The sequence below is a fragment of the Chlamydotis macqueenii genome, chromosome 23 (genome assembly GCF_036417535.1).
Source record: "Chlamydotis macqueenii isolate bChlMac1 chromosome 23, bChlMac1.mat, whole genome shotgun sequence".
Classification (NCBI taxonomy): Eukaryota; Metazoa; Chordata; class Aves; order Otidiformes; family Otididae; genus Chlamydotis; species Chlamydotis macqueenii.
In genome coordinates, this window is record NC_141578.1 from 4,552,731 (window position 1) to 4,572,891 (window position 20,161).

Sequence of the window (20,161 nt, forward strand, 5' to 3'; positions counted from 1 at the left end):
TACAGTAAGTACAACTTAGCTAAGTTATCTTTGTTAACACTATCTGAAACAGAAAGCACTTCGCTCTCCTGCCTCCACCACAGTGAAGAGATTTTCAGCCTAAGAGGCTCACGTTTTGGTTTGCGCCCTACACAACAGCAACGCTGTTTAGACATGGTTTGAAAGATGCAACTCGTAACAACGAGTCCAACCCCACAATCCAGCCAGCAGCAACTTCACAACATTCCTTCGCAGTCACCGGGCTCACTGCACCACTAACACTACTCCTGGTTTGCTTCCCACCATTATATCACACACTTCCCACGTTCTCATCGAGCTGCAGTTTCTCTACAACCTGTACCTGCTTCTTTTGTTTTTCCCCTAGGGCAGTGGCAGAGAGCCTTTACAAAGCCAAAACACACACCGAAAGCCAGAGTATTTAGAGAGAGACTCTTAGTCTGCAAGCAGGTGCTAAGTTTTTACCCAACACCGGGTAACTTTTACGTGGAGACCGTGGCAGCTCTGAGTTCCATACAGCCTTTTCTACCACGGTTTTCCCTCCTTCTGAAGTCTGCTTGAGGGTCCGGGGCACCACAACCCACCCCTCAACTCAGCTCATCCACGGAGAAAGCGCCCTTTAAAAGCTTCTGGGCCCGCTGGATCACATGCCCCTCTCCCTATCAATTAGTCACTCTTTAACAGCTTTGCAGCCCTTTGACCGCCGAGCTCCACGAACTGGTGGAAAAAAAAAAAAAAAAAAAAACGAAAAAAAAAAAAAATCTCGAGCCCGAGGTGGAGCCGGGAGGCGAACCCGAGTCCTTCCTCGGCCCCGTCCTGCTCCTCTCCTCCTCCGCGCTGCCATGATAGCTCCCTCCCCACCGCACACACACACACACCCCGGGCTCGCCCCGCCATCACCGACCCCGCGGGAAGGGGAGGGGAGAAGCGGGGAGCGCAACAAACACCCCCCCGCTCCACCACCACCACCTCCCTCCCTCCCTCCCTCCCCGCCATCTCGGCGGGACGGGCCTGCCGCTCCCCGAGGCGGCTCGGGGCGGGGGGGGGGGGGGAAGGCGGCCGGGCCCGGGCTCGGTGCGCGGCCCCTGCGGGCCGGCGGCCTCCCGCCCTTCCCCTCCCGCCGCCCACCCCGAGGCCCACCACCCCCCCGAGGCCCCGCCGCCGCCGCCCCCCCGGTTCCCCCCCCGCCCCCCCGCACCAGTTGGTCATATCGAGGAAGAAGGCGCAGCCGGCGGGGCTGAGCTGGAAGCCGAGGAGCCGCTGGAACTCGCCGATCAGCACGTCCTTGTCGGTGGTGCCCAGGCAGCTGAACTTCTGCATCAGCTCCGCGTCCAGGTCCACGTCCATGCCCTCCATGGCGCTTCGCCGCTCCCCGCCGACCGCTGCCGCCCCCGGGGCCGCCCCCGCTGCCGCCTCAGCGCCGCATGGAGCGGGGCGGGGGTGGGGGGGGGGGGGGCTGGCAGGGGGAAGGGGGGAGCGCGGGCACGGCGGGGGGCGGAGGGGATGGGGGGGGGGGGGGGGCGCCCGCGGGCGACGCCAACCGCTGCCGGCACACTGCGCAAGCGCCGCACCGCCTCGCGCCAGGGGCACGCGGCCTATGACGCCAGCGCGCCCGGCGCCGTGGCGTCACCCCACGTTTGTGAGGAGGGGAGGGGGGGGGTGGGCGCGAGGCGGAAGGAGAGCGGCAAGGGCGAGGGGAGGGCGGGGCGAGGATGCAAATGAGCGCCGGGGGGGGGGGGCGGTGCGTCACGGAGCGGGGTTCATTTGCATATCCCCGCCCCCGGGCCTCGCGCTTCCGTAGATGGAGGCGGCGGCCGGCGCGCGTGTTTACGTATGCAAATGCGCGGTGGGCGGGCTCTGTGACGTCGCGTGGCGCTATGCAAACGAGGCGGCGCAAAGCCTGCTGGGTGCTGACGCAGGCACGGAGCCTGGCCGAATGTGGTTTTTTTTTTCCCTTAAAAAAAATGACCCTTTTTCCGTAATCCCGCCTTTTTCGGCGCCGCGAGGCCCCTCGGGGCGAGGCCCGGCCGGCGGCTCCTGAGCCCGCCCCGCGCCGCCGCCGCTCTACGGGAGCCGCCGGAGGTCAAGCGGCGGAAGGCGTTGCCGCGTGAGTGCGTCACTTCCTGGCGGCGCCAGTGGCGGGGCTGCGGGGAGCACCATGCCCAAGTGAGCGCGGGGGGCTCGGGGGGAGCCGGGGGCGGTGGGCCCGGTTCGTGCTTGTTGAGGCCTCGGGAAGGGAGCGGGGGGTCGCGGGGCGCCCCGGGGCGCTGGCAGGCCGAGCCCTGGGTGCCCGTGTCACCCACGCAGCGCCTGCAGCCGCGCCGGGCCCGGCCCTGGAGCCGTGGCGTGGGGCCGCGTTTTAACGCTGAAGTGATTTCTTGGTAATAAGAGTTTTCCCTCCTCAGGTTTTATTGCGATTACTGTGACACGTACCTCACCCATGACTCAGTAAGTACCAAATCCTCTGTATCACCTTCTCTGTTGTGTCAAGAACGTTAAAATAAAACTTACATAGCCTGAAGCCTGGTTACTTAAAATTTTCCTTACTTATTCTCTCCTACTTTGCAAAAAAAAAATAAAAATAAAATAATAGCAGGAGGAATTGGAACGTTGGTAGCGTTCAGCAGTCGAGGGCAGCCAACGCTCGTGGCCGCCTACAAGCGTTGCGGTGAGTTAGCAGGAGGCAGCTGGCTGGCTGTTAGGGCAGTGTCTTGCTTAAAGCTCGGTCTTGGCAGTTACAGTTGATAGGTAAAGGTTTTTGTGCATCACCCTTCCTCTGACTGAGCAGAGGAGCCAGCCTATTTTGTACTGCTAAACTGCGTACGTTTAAAATTATGCGACGGTTCCCAGTAAACTTTGGGTTTATGTGCTCTTTCGCAGCCCTCTGTGAGAAAAACGCACTGCAGTGGCCGAAAACACAAAGAGAACGTGAAAGACTACTATCAAAAATGGATGGAGGAACAGGCTCAGAGCCTGATTGACAAAACAAGTAAGGCTAATCCTTCTGTGACCCTGGATTGCTCTCCTGTTCCTTCCCCTGCCTTTCCTCTAGCTGCTCTTCTTCCCTTTTTCCCTGTCGATTCTTCCTCACTTCCCTGTTGAGTCTTTGCTCTGTGAATTGTGGGCGAAAGCTGCTTAGAATCCGAATCTTGAGCTCCTCAGAGCGTGGGCTTCCACGTGAGGCGCTGAGGGGTCGTTGTAAGCGGGCATCCGCCACTTTCCTGTGGTTGGGAGGGGCTGCGGATACCGCTGCTTTTAGCCCTGCTGGTAATGTCCTACAGGGTCACATAACACGTTTTTGCTTTTTGGTTTTAGCACATTTATGTAAAGAGCATGAATGAGAAATGCAAAAGATAAGAAAATGGACATTAAAATGTCTGGATTTTTTCATTTTTAAAAAATGCTGTAGTTCCTTACCCTCAATTCTCTAGGGATATTGATTTTTTTTTTTTCTTCTTTTACTGTTAAAGGCTTTAACACAGTGTGCAGTGTTTCCTCTGTCAGCTCATAGGGTTCTTCTCCTGTCACTTATCCTCTGAATAATGGTTCTTTTCTCCGTGGAAAGAAATAGAAATGCCAGATTAACTTTATGGCAACTTCCTTTAGATCATAGAATATCTCAAGTTGGGAGAGACCCATAAGGACTGTTGAGTCCAACTCCCTGCTTCTTGCAGGACTACTTAAAACCGAGCCGTGTGGCTAAAAGAGCAGTTTAGATGCTCCGTGAACTCTTAACAGGCTTGGTGCTGTGACCGCTTTCCTGGAGAGCATGTTCCCGTCACCGACCGCCTTCTCCGTGAAGAGCCTTTCCTGATGTCCCACCTGAACTTCCCCTGACCCATCTTTGTTCCATTCCCTTGCCTCCATTTCCCTTGTGATGCTTCCAGCTTTCACATCTTTTCCCTTCCTTCTAGTCAATCCCAGTTGATTTTTTTTTTCCTCTTCCCTTTCACATAAGATGTTTTTCCTGCTTTTTGTCACCTACCCAGTCGTTGCCTCATTACCATTTTCAAGACTGCATGTTTTTCCCTAATGATCCCAGGTGAAAGCTGCAGCTGTGAATCACGTGGTGCGTTTTCTTTACCATCCGCCTTCCTGCTAGGTGTGTGAAGTTCACCAAGGAGCTCTCTAGTCTCAGCTGGAGTAATTAATGTAATAATTGTCTTCAGGAATATCAGGTGCTTCTGCTGTGACGAGCAGCGTAAAACAGAGATTTGTTCCAGAGTTAGAACAACCGAGCACGCAGCATGACGTGAAGTATGCTCTGACCGCGTGGCATGAGAAGGAAGATTGACGCAGGAGCTTCCTTAGCCTAGTAACTGGTTTTTTTCCTGGGATTCTTTCTTTCCTTTTTTTTTTTTTCTTTTCCCCCCCAATGTAGCGGCTGCATTTCAGCAAGGAAAAATCCCTCCTACGCCGTTTTCGGCACCACCTCCCGGAGGAGCCATGATACCACCTCCTCCCAGCATCCGTAAGTCTGAACTGGACGGTTTTTGACTGTGATAGCGGTGTTGCATGTTTCCTGGACTTGTAAAGAGAAGTCCTTCTAGCTTGAAATCAAGCTAAGAGCTTTTGAGCTTGTGAATACCAAAATGTAAGAGCATGTGAGAATTTTAGTAATGTTGAGTACATTAATGGAAGTGTGTGCCTTCTCATTACTTGATAGCTGCCACGTATAGAGCTTGATTAAAACTTCCAGCGCAGGCTTTGGTTTGGTTTTCTTTTTAAAATAGAATAAGATTGATAACCTTCTCTTTCACATCAGCTGGCAAATGGCTGAGATCCCTTTCTGTTTAGAGTCCTGCTGCTGGAAGTGGTAGTTGTCTGCATTAGGTGTGCAAAGCTGGAAAGAAGAGCGGGCATGTTCTTTCCTTGGTCCACTTTTTGGCACCTGAAGTCAGAATTGAAACTGAAAATGAAGTTTTCAGGCAGTTGTAAAGCGATTTAAGACACCTTAATTACAAAAATGTCCCGTGAAGTTCAGTAGTGCTTTGCATTGCACGTTGTGTGTGAACGCGAAGGCGGCCGGATGCCTAACCGATCTGTCTGTGTGTTCAGCCGGCCCCCCGCGGCCCGGCATGATGCCGGCCCCTCACATGGGTGGACCCCCGATGATGCCGATGATGGGCCCACCCCCGCCAGGAATGATGCCGGTTGGACCCGGTAAGTCTGGAAATGGGTAAATCTCTGCACGCTCCAGTTTGCGGGATGCCTGGGTCGTATTTTCTGTCTCAGTGGGCAATAGAGGGTTGTGAAAGGAGCTCAGCGGAAAATGCGAAGCAGCTGCAGTACCTGGGTGCTAGCTGTAGTTCATTCACTAAATGAATGTTACTGTTTAAAATGTCTTAAGAAAAACGTATTTCAGAGGAACGAAATGCCTCCAAAAAGGTGTTTTGCAGGACTGTAAAGGCAAACTAAAATGTCTTTGATCCACTCCACTTTGGAGCTTACTGGCATTTGAAGAGTTCCCAGAGGATGTCTTACTGAAGCAGTTACGGGAACAAATCCAAAGGAATACACACATGCGCACTAAAAGTAGTGAGATATCTGTGCAATTATTGTCTTGCTGGTAGAAACCGTTCTTTAAGTGCTTTTGAAAGGCACAGGATGCTCTCTTAATCTGCAACATTAGGCAGCGTAGTGGCTGCCTGAAAATAAATGGAGAAGTTGGATGGAAACCGTTATTTCGATGCTTTTTAGTAGAACACCTGCTTTTCTTTGGTAATCCTGTTGCCCAGCCGTTAAAAGTACACTAGTCTTTTTTTTTCAAATGCACTTAACTGGAGGATTTAATGCTTTTTTTCCAAATTAACTTTGCAATTCAGTAATTAAGCTAGCGTACCTTTTGAGTGGTTGAAAATAAGTTCTCGGTGAATATTGTCAAAGTGGGCATATAACTCAGAAACTTGATTCTTCCTCTGCTGATTGCTGATGTCGTTCAGGGAAACGTAATTCCCCTCAGCCAGCTTCCAGTCAAAGCTTACAGGCTTGGACAACGGAGGTTCCCTGGAGCAGAGGGGAGAAAGACCCTGTCTTGGTGTGACTTGGCAGTTGCTGCTCCTCCGAGCTCTTCTCTAACGTCCTGTCCTTCCCCTCGTAGCTCCAGGGATGCGGCCGCCCATGGGAGGACACATGCCCATGATGCCGGGGCCGCCGATGATGAGACCTCCTTCCAGACCCATGATGGTGCCAACCAGGCCGGGAATGACCCGTCCAGACAGATAAAGGTGGAAAGGGAGCTCCCTTTTCTTTTACGTATTGCGATCTTCCGTATGATAAAACGCCATCGACCTGTATCCCTAGGATTTTGTATTAAAACAGTGTGTAGGGGAGATCCGCCGTTACTTCAGACTGCGGACGGTTTGACCGAGATGCGCACTGGACTCATGCTTTTGTACCTGCTCTGGGGTTTGGTTTTTTTGTGATTTTTTTTTTTTAATTTGGTTTTTCTCCCCCGTTAAATCATAAAACACAACAATAAAACGTTGATACTCATTTACATACGGAGAACCTGAGCCTTACTCTGTCTGTGGTTTTTTTCTGCCTGGCAGAAAGAAATACCAGTTTTCTTTGTTCCCTCTGTACTTGTCTTGCATAGAATTTTTCAGAGTGTTTTTTTTAGGTAGTCTCTCTTTTTTATGTCATACCCTCAGAGAGATGTAGTGCTATCTGCGTTTTGAATTCTTGTTTCAAAACAAGTGTGCGTGTTTTTTAATAAAAATACAAAAGGTGACATCAGAAAAGACTGCAGTGAAATCTCTAATTGAGGAGACTGCAGCATTAAGTGACTTGACTGGCGCAAAGGAGCTTGAGTCTAATAAAATGTTGATTCTCCACTGAGTGAAGCAAAGAGATGCTGTTAAAAGGCTACTTCTTACAGTAATTGTTTTGATGCTGCTGAACATATTTCCGCTTTTCTGTTGCTGTTGAGGCATTCGTGTGGACGCAGTTACGTTACTGGAGTTGTTGAGTCAGTAGTTACTAACGCTCAGTTCCCTTCTTAGCCTAACGGAGTGTGTCGTTGAAGACATCCCAGGCCCCTTAGTTTAATCAAAGGATTTTGCTTTTGATGAGCTACGCGTAATGCAGGTGCACAATTCCAGTTGAATTAAAATAATTTATTCTGTTTGCATAACCGGCTGCTCTGTGCCTGTTGGTTGTCATCCATTTCAGTCTGCGGAATTGTCCGACTCATTCTTGACATATTTGCTTCCATTAGGAAAGCGGGGGAGTGATTTGCATCTTACAAGAAGGTGTTTGCTGAGCAGAACTGGGAGGGCTCTCTGCTATGGGACGGGACAGTCCCGTTTTTTAGAGGAAACTGTATTTTTAGGAGCTCGTGCGCTTTCAACAGTCTCCTGTAAAGAATGTAGTGTTCGAGGCATCGAATATTTCATAGCTGTGCTCAGCAGACAGTGAGGTAAGGCAAAAGTTAGAGGATGTTTTGACAATTAACCATACTCGGAGCAGACTTCTGCAGCACGCAGGCTTGAGCTGGACGGGCGCTGAGGTGCTGCGGCACGGACGCAGGGCATCCTGCTTGACTGTCCCGCGTCTGCCAGCAAAGGAACCGCGGTGCAGCTCATCCCCCAGTCGTGTTCTGCAAGCGTCAGACACAGCAGGTCGTGAGGAGCTGAAATGATTGTTCCAGTGCGTATCTTGGAAGGGGAGCGTGCCTCCCTGATCAATAATCGGAGTGTTTTTCAGCTTTACATTGAAGCTGGGTTGCTGTTACATCGAACATGCAACACACACCGTCGCTGCACACGGGGAAGGGCAGGAATTAGCAACGATCAGCACTGGGCTTGGAGAAAAGTTCAGGGCTTGTGTGCTGCTAGCAGATTAAAACAGAATGCGCTTGGTGAAGTACAGAGCACGTCGGAGTTACCGTGCAAACATAAACGAAGTAGCGCAGAAAGTGCTTGAGATTAGGCTTTTTTTTTTCCCTTCAGCAGCCCCGCTGGTTATGTTGCTTTGTATTTAACATTTTATTTTTGCAGTGGGAGCGCCTCTTTTGGAGAAAAAAAAAAAAAAAATCCCTTATTTTTGGCTGACCCGGGACAGCCCCAGGAAGGGAGCTGTAGGCAAAGAAGAGGTGTCAGACTCGGCTCGTTTGTGTCTCGTGGAGTTTTCTGGCCTGCGGCTCCGACAGCGTGACCGATCCCCGTGAGTGAACGGCGGCCGCGGCCCCTTCCCTGCCGGGCTCGCCGCGGGCGGGCCGCTTCTGGGCCGCAGCCCTTTTGGGAGGGGTGTGCGCGGGTGCGTGTGCGCGTGTCCGGCGGGGCCGCCTCCCTCCGCGCACACGCGTGGAGCGCGGCGGCGGCGCGCGCGGGGGCCGCCAGGGGGCGCGGCGGGGCGCGGGGCGGGGCGGGAGGCGGGGGCGGCGGCGCGATGGGGTCCCGCCGGCCGCGGCCCTGAGCCCCCCGCGGTATGGCCGGCATCATCAAGAAGCAGATCCTGAAGCACCTCTCCCGGTGAGGCACCCGCACCCGGGCCTCCTCCTCCTCCTCTTCATCCCTCTCCTGCGCCCGAGGGGGGGGCTGCCGTTGAGGGAGGGCTCGGGCCTGAGGGGCCGCGGTCGGGCTTGGGGGTCGCAGGGACCAGCTGGCAACCCCGCTGTGGGACACCTGGGCCCGGGGGGGTTCTGAGGGCCGGGGGGGTTCTGAGGGCCGGGGGTTGTGGGGGTATCGGGCCGGGGGGGTTCTGAGGGCCGGGGGCTGCCGGGCCTGGGGGTTCTGAGGGCCCGGGGGGGTTCTGAGGGCCGGGGGTTGTGGGGGTGTCAGGCCGGGGAAGGTTCTTAGGGCCGGGAGCTGTGGGGCTGCCAGGACCGGGAGGGGTTCTGAGGGCCGGGGTCTGTGGGGCTGCCAGGACCGGGGGGGTTCTGAGGGCCGGGGTCTGTGGGGCTGCCAGGCCCGGGGGGGTTCTGAGGGCCGGGGGTTGTGGGGCTGCTAGGACCGGGAGGGGTTCTGAGGGCCGGGGGTTGTGGGGCTGCCAGGCCCGGGGGGGTTCTGAGGGCCGGGGGCTGTGGGGCTGCCAGGCCCGGGGGGGTTCTGAGGGCCGGGGGCTGTGGGGCTGCCAGGACCGGGAGGGGTTCTGAGGGCCGGGGTCTGTGGGGCTGCCGGGCCCGGGGGGGTTCTGAGGGCCGGGGTCTGTGGGGCTGCCGGGCCCGGGGGGGTTCTGAGGGCCGGGGTCTGTGGGGCTGCCAGGCCCGGGAGGGGTTCTGAGGGCCGGGGGCTGTGGGGGTGTCAGGCCGGGGAAGGTTCTTAGGGCCGGGAGCTGTGGGGCTGCCAGGACCGGGAGGGGTTCTGAGGGCCGGGGTCTGTGGGGCTGCCAGGACCGGGAGGGTTCTGAGGGCCGGGGTCTGTGGGGCTGCCGGGCCCGGGGGGGTTCTGAGGGCCGGGGTCTGTGGGGCTGCCAGGACCGGGAGGGTTCTGAGGGCCGGGGTCTGTGGGGCTGCCAGGCCCGGGAGGGGTTCTGAGGGCCGGGGGCTGTGGGGCTGCCAGGCCCGGGGGGGTTCTGAGGGCCGGGGGTTGTGGGGCTGCCAGGCCCGGGAGGGGTTCTGAGGGCCGGGGGCTGCCAGGACCGGGAGGGGTTCTGAGGGCCGGGGGCTGTGGGGCTGCCAGGACCGGGAGGGGTTCTGAGGGCCGGGGGCTGCCGGGCCCGGGGGGGTTCTGAGAGCCGGGGGAGCTGCCAGGCCCGCTCCCCCCGGGCCCCTCAGCTGGGTGTGTGCCCCTGGGGGGCTGCGTTTGCCGCCCCTCCGGGATAGCTGTAGGCCTGGGCTGCTTCCAGCAGCAGCTGCCGCTGGGCTGGGAGCAGGTGAGCGTGGATAAAAGCTCAAGAGACGAGGGGAGAATGTAAACAGCAAAAGGCTCCGAGGGCGAGGAGGAATGCTGTAATACCTGATACGGGTAGCACGTGCTCAGGCGCTTGGTTGTCGTTTTCAATTAAGTTCATTAAAAGCAATAAAAGGTGCATTGAGGAAGACCATCATCTGGTGCTTCATGTGCAGGGCTGTGAGTCAGTAAATACAGTTGTGGCTCTGTCACCGACTGGGGGGTTGACCTTGGGCAGGTCAGGGTGCCTCAGTTTCCCTCTCATTTGAAAGAAAAGAGCTGCACGAGAGCTAGCGGTTCTTGTGTTATCTTATGACGGTGCGCACTTCCTTCCCTCTGTGTTACCGAAAGATCAGAATAATATGATGAAATGTAAAGGTGGCATACTCAGAGGACGCTGGTGAAGGCACAGCATTGCGTGGTGCTGTCCCTCTCTGTGCTTTATGAGCTGCAGATGATCACGTCCTTTCCATTTTTCCTGCTGGAGAAGCTCAGATACAAAGCGAGGGGCTTGAAGTGACTTGTGGGGTTGTACGTGGTGATGGTGCTGGAGCAAGGAATTAAGGCCTGGGAATCCTGGCTCTGAGGCTGGTAGTGAATCCTGAGAGTTTCTGGAACCTCAGGAGAATCCCCGCAAACTTTAAGCGAGCAGTCTCCTCAATAAAGTGCCTGTCCGCGGCGGTTCTGAGTCACTAGTTGCTCAGTACTCCAGCCTTCCAGACACTGTGCTGGAAAGGAGTGTAATAGAGCCTGCTGCTCTAATTTAAATGAATTTCTGCTAGAATTGACCTCACAGATCTCTGAGCTTTCTGTCTCATTCCATCTCAAATCAGCATCTCGTGCTCGTTATGGATTCAGTCTTCTTGTCAGCAGGCACTGAAGTATTCGCAACGAGGAGAGGTGGATGAGAGCAGCTGTTAATGGAGGCTGAAACAGAGCTGGGCTGTATTCCTAGGTACCACTCCTCCTAGGATGCAAGGACGTGTGTGGTGTTCTTATGGATAATTCTCTTGAGATAAATACACTTTTCTTGCTCGTACTTTTATTTAATTTTGTTTTTCAGCCTCCCTTACCTGGCACTGTTACAATACGTTCCTGCTCAAAGTGCCTCCTCGTTCCCCTCTGGTCAGGCCGGTGGTTAGCGTTCACCTGTCTCCTTTGTGCAGTTCCAGGGAGCACAAGGAGTCCTGAAAAATCTGGAGCTTTAGCTGTTTTCCTGCTTGCTGGACTTTGTCATTTGGGGTGGTTGGTCTGATCCTGCCCCTCTCTTCCATAAGTATTGTGGATGTTTTGCAGAAATGCATTTTGAACCCATTTTAATGTTGTATAAGAGAAGATGTTTTTTCGTTCCGGTTTTGTTTCCTCTCAGTACCTCAGCTTCGCACTCCCTTTGGGTCTGTCTTTCAGCTATGCTCATTTGCCTGGAAGAATTTTGCTACTGAATCATTAATCTACTTTTATTTTCTGCTTTCGATTTGCATATGAAATAATTCCTTGTTCCTCTTCTTATGTCTTCAGATGAAGTCGTTTCTGCACGAGGCGTGTTTTCGTACCTTTCCTACCTGGGAATTTGCAAGGAAGGGTCAGGAGAGGCAGGCAGACCAGGGAAATAAGGAAGAGTTGTTTCACACCAACTGTTCAGATTACACGAATCGCATGGCTAATAGGATGACGGCGGTCGCTTGTGGTGATCTGTAAAGCTGGGCTTTGCTGTCGGTGACAGAGCTGAGTTATGAATGTATTTTAGAAGGCTTAGCCTGTGTTGTGCTTTAGCAGCTTAAATTCCTAGAGCAGAAGAGCCTGAAAACTTGCAGTGCTTTCACCATCTGTGATTTTCACTCTTTGGCCCTATATTTAGCTTGGAAAGTAAAACAGATCAGGTGGTTTCACTTTTTGATTCTTCTGTACTGGCGCACGGCTGCGGTCCTAGGGTGGCAGATTCTGCAGGAGGATGTTCAAAAGCAGACATCGAACTGCTGTAGCTGAGAGAAAGGGCTCTCCCTGCCAGCTGCTTGCTGTGTGTTTGAACTCGAATCTCGTTTGAACTCCGCCGAGGCTGTACAAGAGCAGTACTTCTGTGTTTACCAGGCTGTAATTATTCATGGAAATACACCTATGGCTTTGAAATGAAAACAGTGATTTGCCTTTACCTCTTTCTAGTTTTGTTTGAAAGTAAGCTCTTTGTATTGTCTTTTTAATTTTTTAAGTAATGCTCGGTGCAACTGTAGTAGGTACTTGATCTCAGTTTTATAAAGGTGGTATTTGTCCCCGTGTGGTAAATGGGGAAACTGAGGCAAGCTAAACTGCCCACACTTAGTTAATATAACGCATCAGGGTTTGAGTTCTCAGCACTGCAGTGGAAATCCTTTTTAAAACTACTTTTATTTAATTAGGAAGCTTTTGTCCACTGCTCTCTGACATTTTCCTTTATTACACATGTTAAAACATGTGAGCTTGTGCAGTAACAGCCCTAATAAAACGTCTAATTCATGCGTTACGTGGTTTCCAGAGGAAACGCAGCACATAATCCTTCTGTTTGGAAGAAAAGAATAGAAGTTAGGTGGAGAAGATAATTAGATAATAGCTTTGCTTGCTCCAGTTCTAAAGGGCAGATGTGAAAGAGCCACTGAGTCAGAAGCCTCTGGAAGAAAGAAAAGCTGGTGTCAGCAGAGGAGCTGGGGTGAGGAGACCACAAGTGTATCCGGCTTTGGCAGGAGCCCTGGAGAACTGCAGCTGAGGAGGAGCTTCAGGGATCCCTAAAAGTAGGGTGAGAAGGAAGCAGAGGAGAAATGAGAGAGGCAAGTTGGCTGAGGTTACTCTAGCACTATCGCAGAGAAAATGCAGAGGGGAACGAGACCTGTTTGCAGAAGGAAGAGTGTGGTGTTTGAGCCAGCAGCCCAGGCAGTTGGGCGAGCTGATAACAGACGTGTGCAACAGAAACGTAGGGGGCACTGGGCTGGTGGTTTTATCTTTGCTAGAGCCTTGCTGATAAACAGGGTCTGACGCTCGCAGAGGCCCTTCGTTCCTCAGTGTATGAAGTACTTGAGTGCCACTGGGGTTTTTGTGCTGTTTTATTCCCAGTCTATTACATTGGGCTACTGGAAATGTAGGGTCTCAGCTGCTGTTTTGCGTGTTCGTCGGGACAGTAACTGGAAGGTGCTACGCAGGACTAGGAATTGTGGAAAGAACCATAGAATCATAGAATGGTTGGGGTTGGAAGGGACTTTCAAAGGCCATCTAGTCCAACCCCCCTGCTAGGAGCAGGGACATCCCCAACTAGATCAGGAGCCACCTTTTTGGACAAATAATATGGGGTTTAGAAACAGAATTTTTAAAAATCCTAGAGAACGGAACAATTGAGTAGCATGTGCAGAATGTAACACTTCACTTGTAGATGTAGGTCAAGTACGCAGCCAGAAGAAACAGCATCGTGTAACTCTTAATAAATCGTACTGCGTCTTAGTAGAGCCTTTCTTCTCCGTTCCCTGTGGTTTAGGCCGTATATCCCCTTTTCGAGACAAGATTGCCCCCTTTCATTTGTAATTGCACCTAGTCCTTGCAACAGGTAAAACCGCTGCTGGTAGAGAAGGGAAGATATTGGGAAAGCCTATGGTGTATCTTTGGTTTCTTCTAGATCAGTTTAGCAGTTGGGAACATGTGGGTGTTGCAGAGTGCACTGAGCTAGGAGAACGTAGGCTTCTGCGGGCTGTTACTTCATCATTTGTGTGTAAGAATCTTGGAATCCCTTCCTGGCCCTAAAAACGCACTCGGTATTACCCGTTCCAGGCAGTTGTGGTTCTGTGCCACATGCAAAGACTTCAGAGCTGGCTCCAAGACCAAGAACTGCTCTCTGCCATGTGAGCCCTGCCTGTTGCGTAGCATTACTGGATTAGCTCTGCAGTTAGTCTTGGAGCTGTTTGTGCCTCCGTACTCAAAAGTGTGTGATCTCCTTGCCACCCACACCATCCAAGACGTGCTCTCAGGCTAAGACAGGACAAAGAAAGGCCGCTGCAGCTGATGGTTGTCCTGCTGTTTGGAGGTACTAGATCCTGTGAGCTCAGGATGGCGGAGGAGAGATGTATTATCTCCAGGGGCCCCATCCTTCTCAGAAAAAATGGAGACAAGAGGCAGAGGCGGTGGTTCTTTGGCCAAGGGAATGGGATTCAGTCTCTGCCATTCAGGAATCATTGAGGTGGGCTCAGTGGCTTGCACTGGGCAGAAGGTCAGATCGTGTTATCAGATCTGCATCGTTTGCCCAACACGGAGGAGGGGGGGAATTCCCTAAATGAGAAGAGGACTTCCCCCCCCCCCCCCCCCCCCCAGTGCTTAGGTTTCTTGGCTAAATGCTGCGATCTGGAAATCGCTATGACAAAATCCAGTCTGAATTCTCCAGTCTGTTTACTTCTCGCTTGTCCTGAAGTGTTTTGCAGCATTGCTGCATGCTCAAACGCTGAGCTGCAGCTGTGCCCTTGCAGTGACAGTCAGAGGGATGGCACATTCCGTTAGTAAATTTCTTGGAAACCCTCTGATTTAGAAACACCTACCGTCAGCGTGAGGTGTGTGCTTACCACCTAACCCTTCAGGTTTCCCTGAGTTTACTGACCTTGATTCTAAATTAACTGGAAGAAACTTAAGGAGTGTGGTGGGTAGGGAGGCAAGCAAGGAAATTGCGTCTGGGAATGGCCTGATGAAGCTACAGAATCCTGGAATGATTCAGGCAGAAGGGACCTCTGGAGAGCCTCTGCCTGGGACAGAGTCTCTTTGCTGGAATTGAGACTAACACTGCAATTTTGGCTTTAGCTGTTTTAATATCCTCCTTCAGTGATCAGGGAAATATCTGCCCCTGAAGACGATAATTTCCCTAAAATAGCTGTTGCAGCTATGGGAAATACGTGAACCATAAAGCTGCTAGCAGTTAAAAATTGATGATAAAAAAGCCATTACTTTTCCATCTGCAAAACATTCTGTTCCTGCTTTTCAGTGCATTCTGTTCAACCAGGTAGTAATTTCTTTTGTGCCCGAGTGTCACAAAGCACACCAGTTGGAATCCAAAGCGTGAAGGCTTGAAAAACAAATCTGGTAGCTACAGCCCAAAATAACCCCCTCTTGCAGCCAGCGCTCGGACAAATAGCAGCAGAGGAGGAACCTGGCTGTGTTTCGCGCCTGCAAGGGGCTTGCATGCGTTTTGGCATGGCTGAAGAGGACTTGTTCCAGAGAGCAGGTAACCCAGGTGTGGATAGCCTCCCTGAATGTTTAAATTCTACATCTTGATCTTCGTGTGGCTGAGAGCAGCAGGACGCGTCTCAGAAGGTGGGAGGGTTTGGGGACGGATGGGAGATGCCCGCAGCTCGCTTGCCGCGGGGCTGTGACGAGTAGGGCAGTCGGTGCCGTGCTTCGCATCGCTACAGGGAAGTCACCTGTCATTTGGTGTCGTAGTTTCCCCAGTGGTTAAGTAGAGATAACGGTAACAACCCAGTTTGTACATTGCTCTGGAAACAGCCCTGGGAGCACTGGCAAATAGAAGCTGTTTTGGGAATGGAGTGGAAACAGTTTGTAGCAAGAAACTCTGAGCGAATTTATAAGAAGGAAGCTTTGTCAAGTCTCCTTCCCAGCAGCGGCTGCTGTTTTGCGGCCACCGGCCACGGCTCCCAAGATGTCCAGTGTTGAGCCACCCGTAGTAAGCTTGTCCCTTACGTTCTTACACACTGTGTGTGTAGCAAAGCATTTGAGGCTGGATGCAAACCCTTTAATGTTGCACTTTGGAAACGTCTTATTTTACTAATACATTTTGGTGGCTTTTTTACTTTAAAAACTTCTAATATTGAGGAATTCTTGCTGGAAAGACCGAACCCTAGGCTATTACGGAGTAGAGTAACAAGCAGCTACCACTTCTTTGTTCAAGACAGGGGTGGGAAAAGAGAGTGCTCACACAACAGGACGTGGCGTTTTCCTTTCACGGATGGTAATCTCTAAATCAGGGTTGCTATGCTGCAGTTTACCAGAACCACCAAATTGTCGGTTTTACAAAGCGCGTGTCCGCTGCTGGGTGCAAGGTGTTTCCACCCACTTCCACTCAGCTCCAGAGAGGAGCGTGTGCCGTTTTTGGAATTCTGTATAGACTCTTGTTGCAGCAAAAATGAATTGCACTTCAGTAGCTCGGGAGAAAAATATGGATGCATCCTCGCACCAGCTGCTGGGTTTTGCGGAGCCTTGTGCTGGCCGCGTGGAACCTCTCTGCACCGCTGCTGCTCTTCAGACTAAGCAGTGTGTCAGGAAAAGGGGCTGTCAAACATGACTCTGCTCCCCCTGTCTTAATTCTCCTAGGCTCCTGCTCGTTCCTCCTCTGCAGCTGCTCCATTGAGTCTGGATTATGTAATAACTTCTTATTTCCTGCAGGTTGGAAACAAAACTGCAGATTGCATTCTTAAAATCTGAGAAGTGGGGTTTCTGACTAGTGCATTTATTTCGGTTTCTTCCTAGCTTGCTTTCACGTGTTATTATTTGCTTGAGGTTTAGTCTTGGGAAATTCCCTGGCAGCTGACGAGGGTTTGCATTCCAGAATTCAGAGCGTGGGGCAGCTGGCATTTCAACTTTACTGAGCGTCCAGCCGATGAGCTAGAAATAGGAAAACAGTTCCTCAGCGGGGTGGAGATCAACCCCTGCCAAAAACCCTGCCTCTTTTCCTTTTGGATTAGTTCATGGTTTGCTTTGCAGGTCTCCTGGTACCAAAGGAGTTGACAGTGGGTGTGGTGCAAGAAGTGCACCTAATCTGGAGCCTCTGCAGTTTTCCAGTGCTCGAGGGCTTAAGGCTGGTTTCTGTTTGAGACAAGAAAGTGTCCTCAGGGGTCTGAGTACGTGTGGAGGCAGACTTCAGGGAGGAGTGACCTGACATTCATGCTTTGTGAAAGTCTTGTTTGAAAATGTTGATCTTCCTCTGCAAATTTAACTTTGAATTGAATTTCAAAGTCTTTTTACCTTACCCATGTTCTATTGCAGTAGACAACTTGGAGCCGGGAGAACTGATAACCCATTTGTTTTGTGACAACCGCGTTGGGCTTTGGGTGGTCCAGCCTTTTATTCGTTGTAGTTGAAGCCTGGAAAAACAGAAAGCTGATAAGTGACATTGCACATCAATGCACCTAAATCCAGCCTGATAAGGCGCCCAGCAGCACGGCGCTGAACGCGGTTACCGGGTTACGTGGGAAAGCAAAGCCTGCGGAGTTTCTTGTGTAACTGGAGTTGTGCAAAGTCATCAGGCTTCTTGCACTGGGACCCCTTTGTCCGCAAAGGCAAATATTACTGCTCCCCAGTACGCCTAGGGTACACCAGTAGTGTATGCGGTGTAGAGCTGGAGTTGCGGAGGTGATTTTTTTGTAAGATGTGATGCTTTCCATCTTCTAAACAATTGGTTGGTTTGGAATTGATCAGACTCCTGTAAAGCCTGAATGGCTTTGCACGCGGTTGGTGTGACCGACTGGATAGCATCCAATACTGTGCATAAATCAGTCTCGTCTTCTGCTAATTCAGTGTTTCTCTTCCTCGTTTTCAATGCTGAATCTCTCGATCTTGCTAACACTGTGCGTGCTCACCGGACAAATTGCTCTATACCAAAAGCCTGAGTCACTAAAATTACTTTTCTTCCTAAAAAGGCTTTGACTTCTTCTTCCTATATGTCTTTAAGGCAGCTATTTTTTTCCATTTTTACAGAGGTTTTGATCACTTCCCCAGTTTTCTTTATGTCAAAATTTTTTTTTCAGTTCCCTCTGTCAAGTGTTTTGTGGTTAAACAGTTAAAGCTGCTGCTGCTGTCTTCTTTGAAAGTTTTCCTGTATTTGGCAATCACTGACCTTTTATTTTACCAGTTATGAATCTTTTTTTTTTTTTCCAAGCAAACATGCTCTTTGGCTCATAAGATTTAATATAAGGGGAAATATCCTATCACTGAGATTCTTGGAATGTAGAAGGCCTTCCCAAGGGAAATAATGGAAATCCCATGAAATGCCCTGTCCAAAACCAAACCAGACGGGGCTCTGGGGAAGGTTTTGGGTAAGGAGCAAAGCTGCATTGGCCAGAATATAGGTTTAGGTGCCTTATTTCTGTCCTTCTACCAGAGTTGCTTAGATTTGTATTTGTGTTCCAAATGAAAGCAGAAAATCTTCGTTTTTCCCCGCGCTGTTATCCTGGTGAAGGCAAGCGCCTTGTCTGCAGCGCTTTCCCTGGGGCCCTTGATTCTGATTGTCTGTTTTCAGATTGCAGCTGACAGGTTACCCCCTTCCCGGCTTGCTTGCGTTTTGAGTATTTTTCCATCTGCTATCCGCAGCCGTGGCTGGTGTTACGGTTCCTTCTGCCAATAGATGATTGTCATTAAGTAAAATCAAGGTCACTGGTGTGCTGCTAATTAGTTCTCACATATAATAACCATAGTAACAAGGATATTAATAGAAATGAATGTGTGTAGCTGTAGGTAGTAATTACATACAATAGACAATGATTACTGAATAACTGCAGAAGATCCTGAGGTAGAAAATCCAGTTTGAGCGTATGAAGCGACTGACGAGAGGGCTCCCGTCCCACGTGACAGCAAAGTAATGAGAGAGATGGATCTGAAAAGAAGTTTTATGATTTCAGGCGTCTTCTCCTGACATTATCTGTCTGTGTATTTGCTCAGTAGCAGACAGTATGGCCAGACCGCTAGAAATGTGAACATAAATTTATTATTTATGGTTATAGCCTGGCTTTGGGCCAGCAATCAGATTTGGCCAAACTCTCTCTTGTAATCAAGAGAGTTTGTGGCCTCTGGATATGCAAGCTGATGAGTTGGGCATCGTTCTTTTAGTACAGACGTCATTTTTTGATGTATATTCAAACTGATGATTGAGCAAATAGACTGGAACACCTTTGCCTTTGCCACCTAAAACATGAAATAAGGCTTCCGAGCAAATAAAATAACAATCGCAGAAACTGCCCAAGAAAGCTGAGGGTTTCTGTAAAGAACATCATTATTTTATGACAAATCCCAAGAAGGCATTTGAGGTTTAAATTGTCTGGGTGTTGTTAGCACTTAGGGCGAGACCTTCAGTCTGCTATGGAATCAGGATAGGGCGTTAACGACTGTATCTGTCTGCTTCTGATGAACATTGATTGAGAGCCCTGCTGCTCCTGTTGCCTAAACTGGAAAGAGACAGTGGGAAACAGACTGGAGGGAGACCTCTTCTCCACAAACCACTGGGCTAAGTAAGAGGCTTGACCTAGCAGGACTTCCCTAGCTTATAGCCGTTATAAACGTCTAGTGCGTGTTTCCCGCTGCCTCGATTGTGAGCGCAGCGAGACCTTTTTAGTCACCTGAAGGCTTTCTGGGGATGCTGGTGGCTGTGGTGGTCTGGCTGTGGTGCAGCAGATCAGCCTCTGGCTAGCAGGCATTTTTTCAGAGACAAAACGTTGCTCGTGGTATTGTTAGCAGCGATGCATGCGTGCTCGTGTAAGTACGCAGATGCAAAATGCCCTTCTGACTCTGCAGTAGCAATTTCATAGAAGACAGAAAAAGGATTTCTGGTTTGGCTTTTGTCGTGGTAATCCTGGCAAGCTCAAAGGGAGTGCTGTCCTTTGGGTTCAGTGGCTTAGCACTATGTGACTTCTGCTAGAGTTGCAAAAAAAAAAAAAAAAAAAGTGCAAATATTCCACACTGTCAGTTTTCCTAATAGCTACCATTTTCATTCACTTTTCTCTAAGCCAGCAATCCACGCTGCCAAAAATGTTACTGTTGATGACTATGAATGGAGCGAGTCTGCCAGCAACCATCTGAAATTGCCTGCTCTCGCTGCTTTTTCCTTCCCCTGGCAGTGACCAAAGCAGTTCCTTTCAAGAAGTAATGAAGATCTGGCATCTACGAACTCCTGAGTTCACAGCCACACTTCATCTGTTTTACTCTTGTAAGCCCCATCTAACATGCATTAAGTATACCAAAATATCTTAAATATGAAATTATTCCATTTGAAGAGCTCAGATTCCTTTACAGGGGGAGAAACTGAGAGTAGGGGACTTGGTAAGAGGCATATCTTCAGGAATTTTGACTGTGTGGCTTAAAAGAGAGAATTTGTTTCAGTTTTAGATTTTTGTTTACAAAACCTGCAGGTTCTGTTGTCCCATTGTTGGTGGCGTCCTTGACGTTGTCTTTGGGGGCAGAACGGCACATTTTGGTACATCGAGAATGCCTCATGAAACGGATTTTTCTGTAGAGGCTGGTAATATTGCTGGTGGTTTTCTTACCCGCTCGTCAGGATCTCTGTAGCCTGTCCCTTTAGGTGGCTGCTAATAGATTTTAGCTAGATCATG

General features: G+C 50.8%; 3 protein-coding genes across 15 annotated transcripts in view; 2 read left to right on the plus strand and 1 right to left on the minus strand.

Moving 5' to 3' along the window:
• The window catches only part of ILRUN (inflammation and lipid regulator with UBA-like and NBR1-like domains), a 33,521-nt gene extending 32,056 nt beyond the window's left edge, over positions 1-1,465 (minus strand). For 4 of the 8 annotated variants that reach the window (XR_015260972.1, XR_015260973.1, XR_015260971.1 and 1 more), the window contains exon 1: positions 1,196-1,465. Coding sequence is in view for 3 of the 8 variants with exons in the window: in XM_086765471.1 (XP_086621597.1) it covers positions 1,196-1,353 (158 nt within the window). In the remaining 5 variants the exon portion in view is untranslated. The remainder of the gene's footprint in view (positions 1-1,195) is intronic. The other 4 variants (XR_015260974.1, XM_086765471.1, XM_086765473.1 and 1 more) reach the window with 4 other exon arrangements.
• Positions 1,466-1,802: 337 nt separating this feature from the next.
• Positions 1,803-6,512, plus strand: SNRPC (small nuclear ribonucleoprotein polypeptide C). Of its 3 annotated transcripts, none has more exons than XM_086765474.1 (6): positions 1,818-2,163; positions 2,403-2,445; positions 2,878-2,986; positions 4,376-4,468; positions 5,056-5,160; positions 6,098-6,512. In XM_086765474.1, the coding sequence occupies exons 1-6, from the start codon at positions 2,156-2,158 to the stop codon at positions 6,220-6,222; spliced, it is 483 nt and encodes a 160-aa protein (XP_086621600.1). In that variant the 5' UTR covers positions 1,818-2,155; the 3' UTR covers positions 6,223-6,512. The 3 variants fall into 3 exon arrangements, with proteins under 3 accessions (XP_086621602.1, XP_086621600.1, XP_086621601.1); XM_086765475.1 differs by having other exon boundaries at positions 1,821-2,163; positions 4,379-4,468; XM_086765476.1 differs by lacking the exon at positions 4,376-4,468 and having other exon boundaries at positions 1,803-2,163.
• A 1,851-nt stretch (positions 6,513-8,363) lies between these two features.
• The window catches only part of BLTP3A (bridge-like lipid transfer protein family member 3A), a 34,921-nt gene continuing 23,123 nt past the window's right edge, over positions 8,364-20,161 (plus strand). For all 4 annotated transcript variants that reach the window (XR_015261020.1, XR_015261021.1, XM_086765945.1 and 1 more), the window contains exon 1: positions 8,364-8,471. Coding sequence is in view for 2 of the 4 variants with exons in the window: in XM_086765945.1 (XP_086622071.1) it covers positions 8,428-8,471 (44 nt within the window). In the remaining 2 variants the exon portion in view is untranslated. The remainder of the gene's footprint in view (positions 8,472-20,161) is intronic.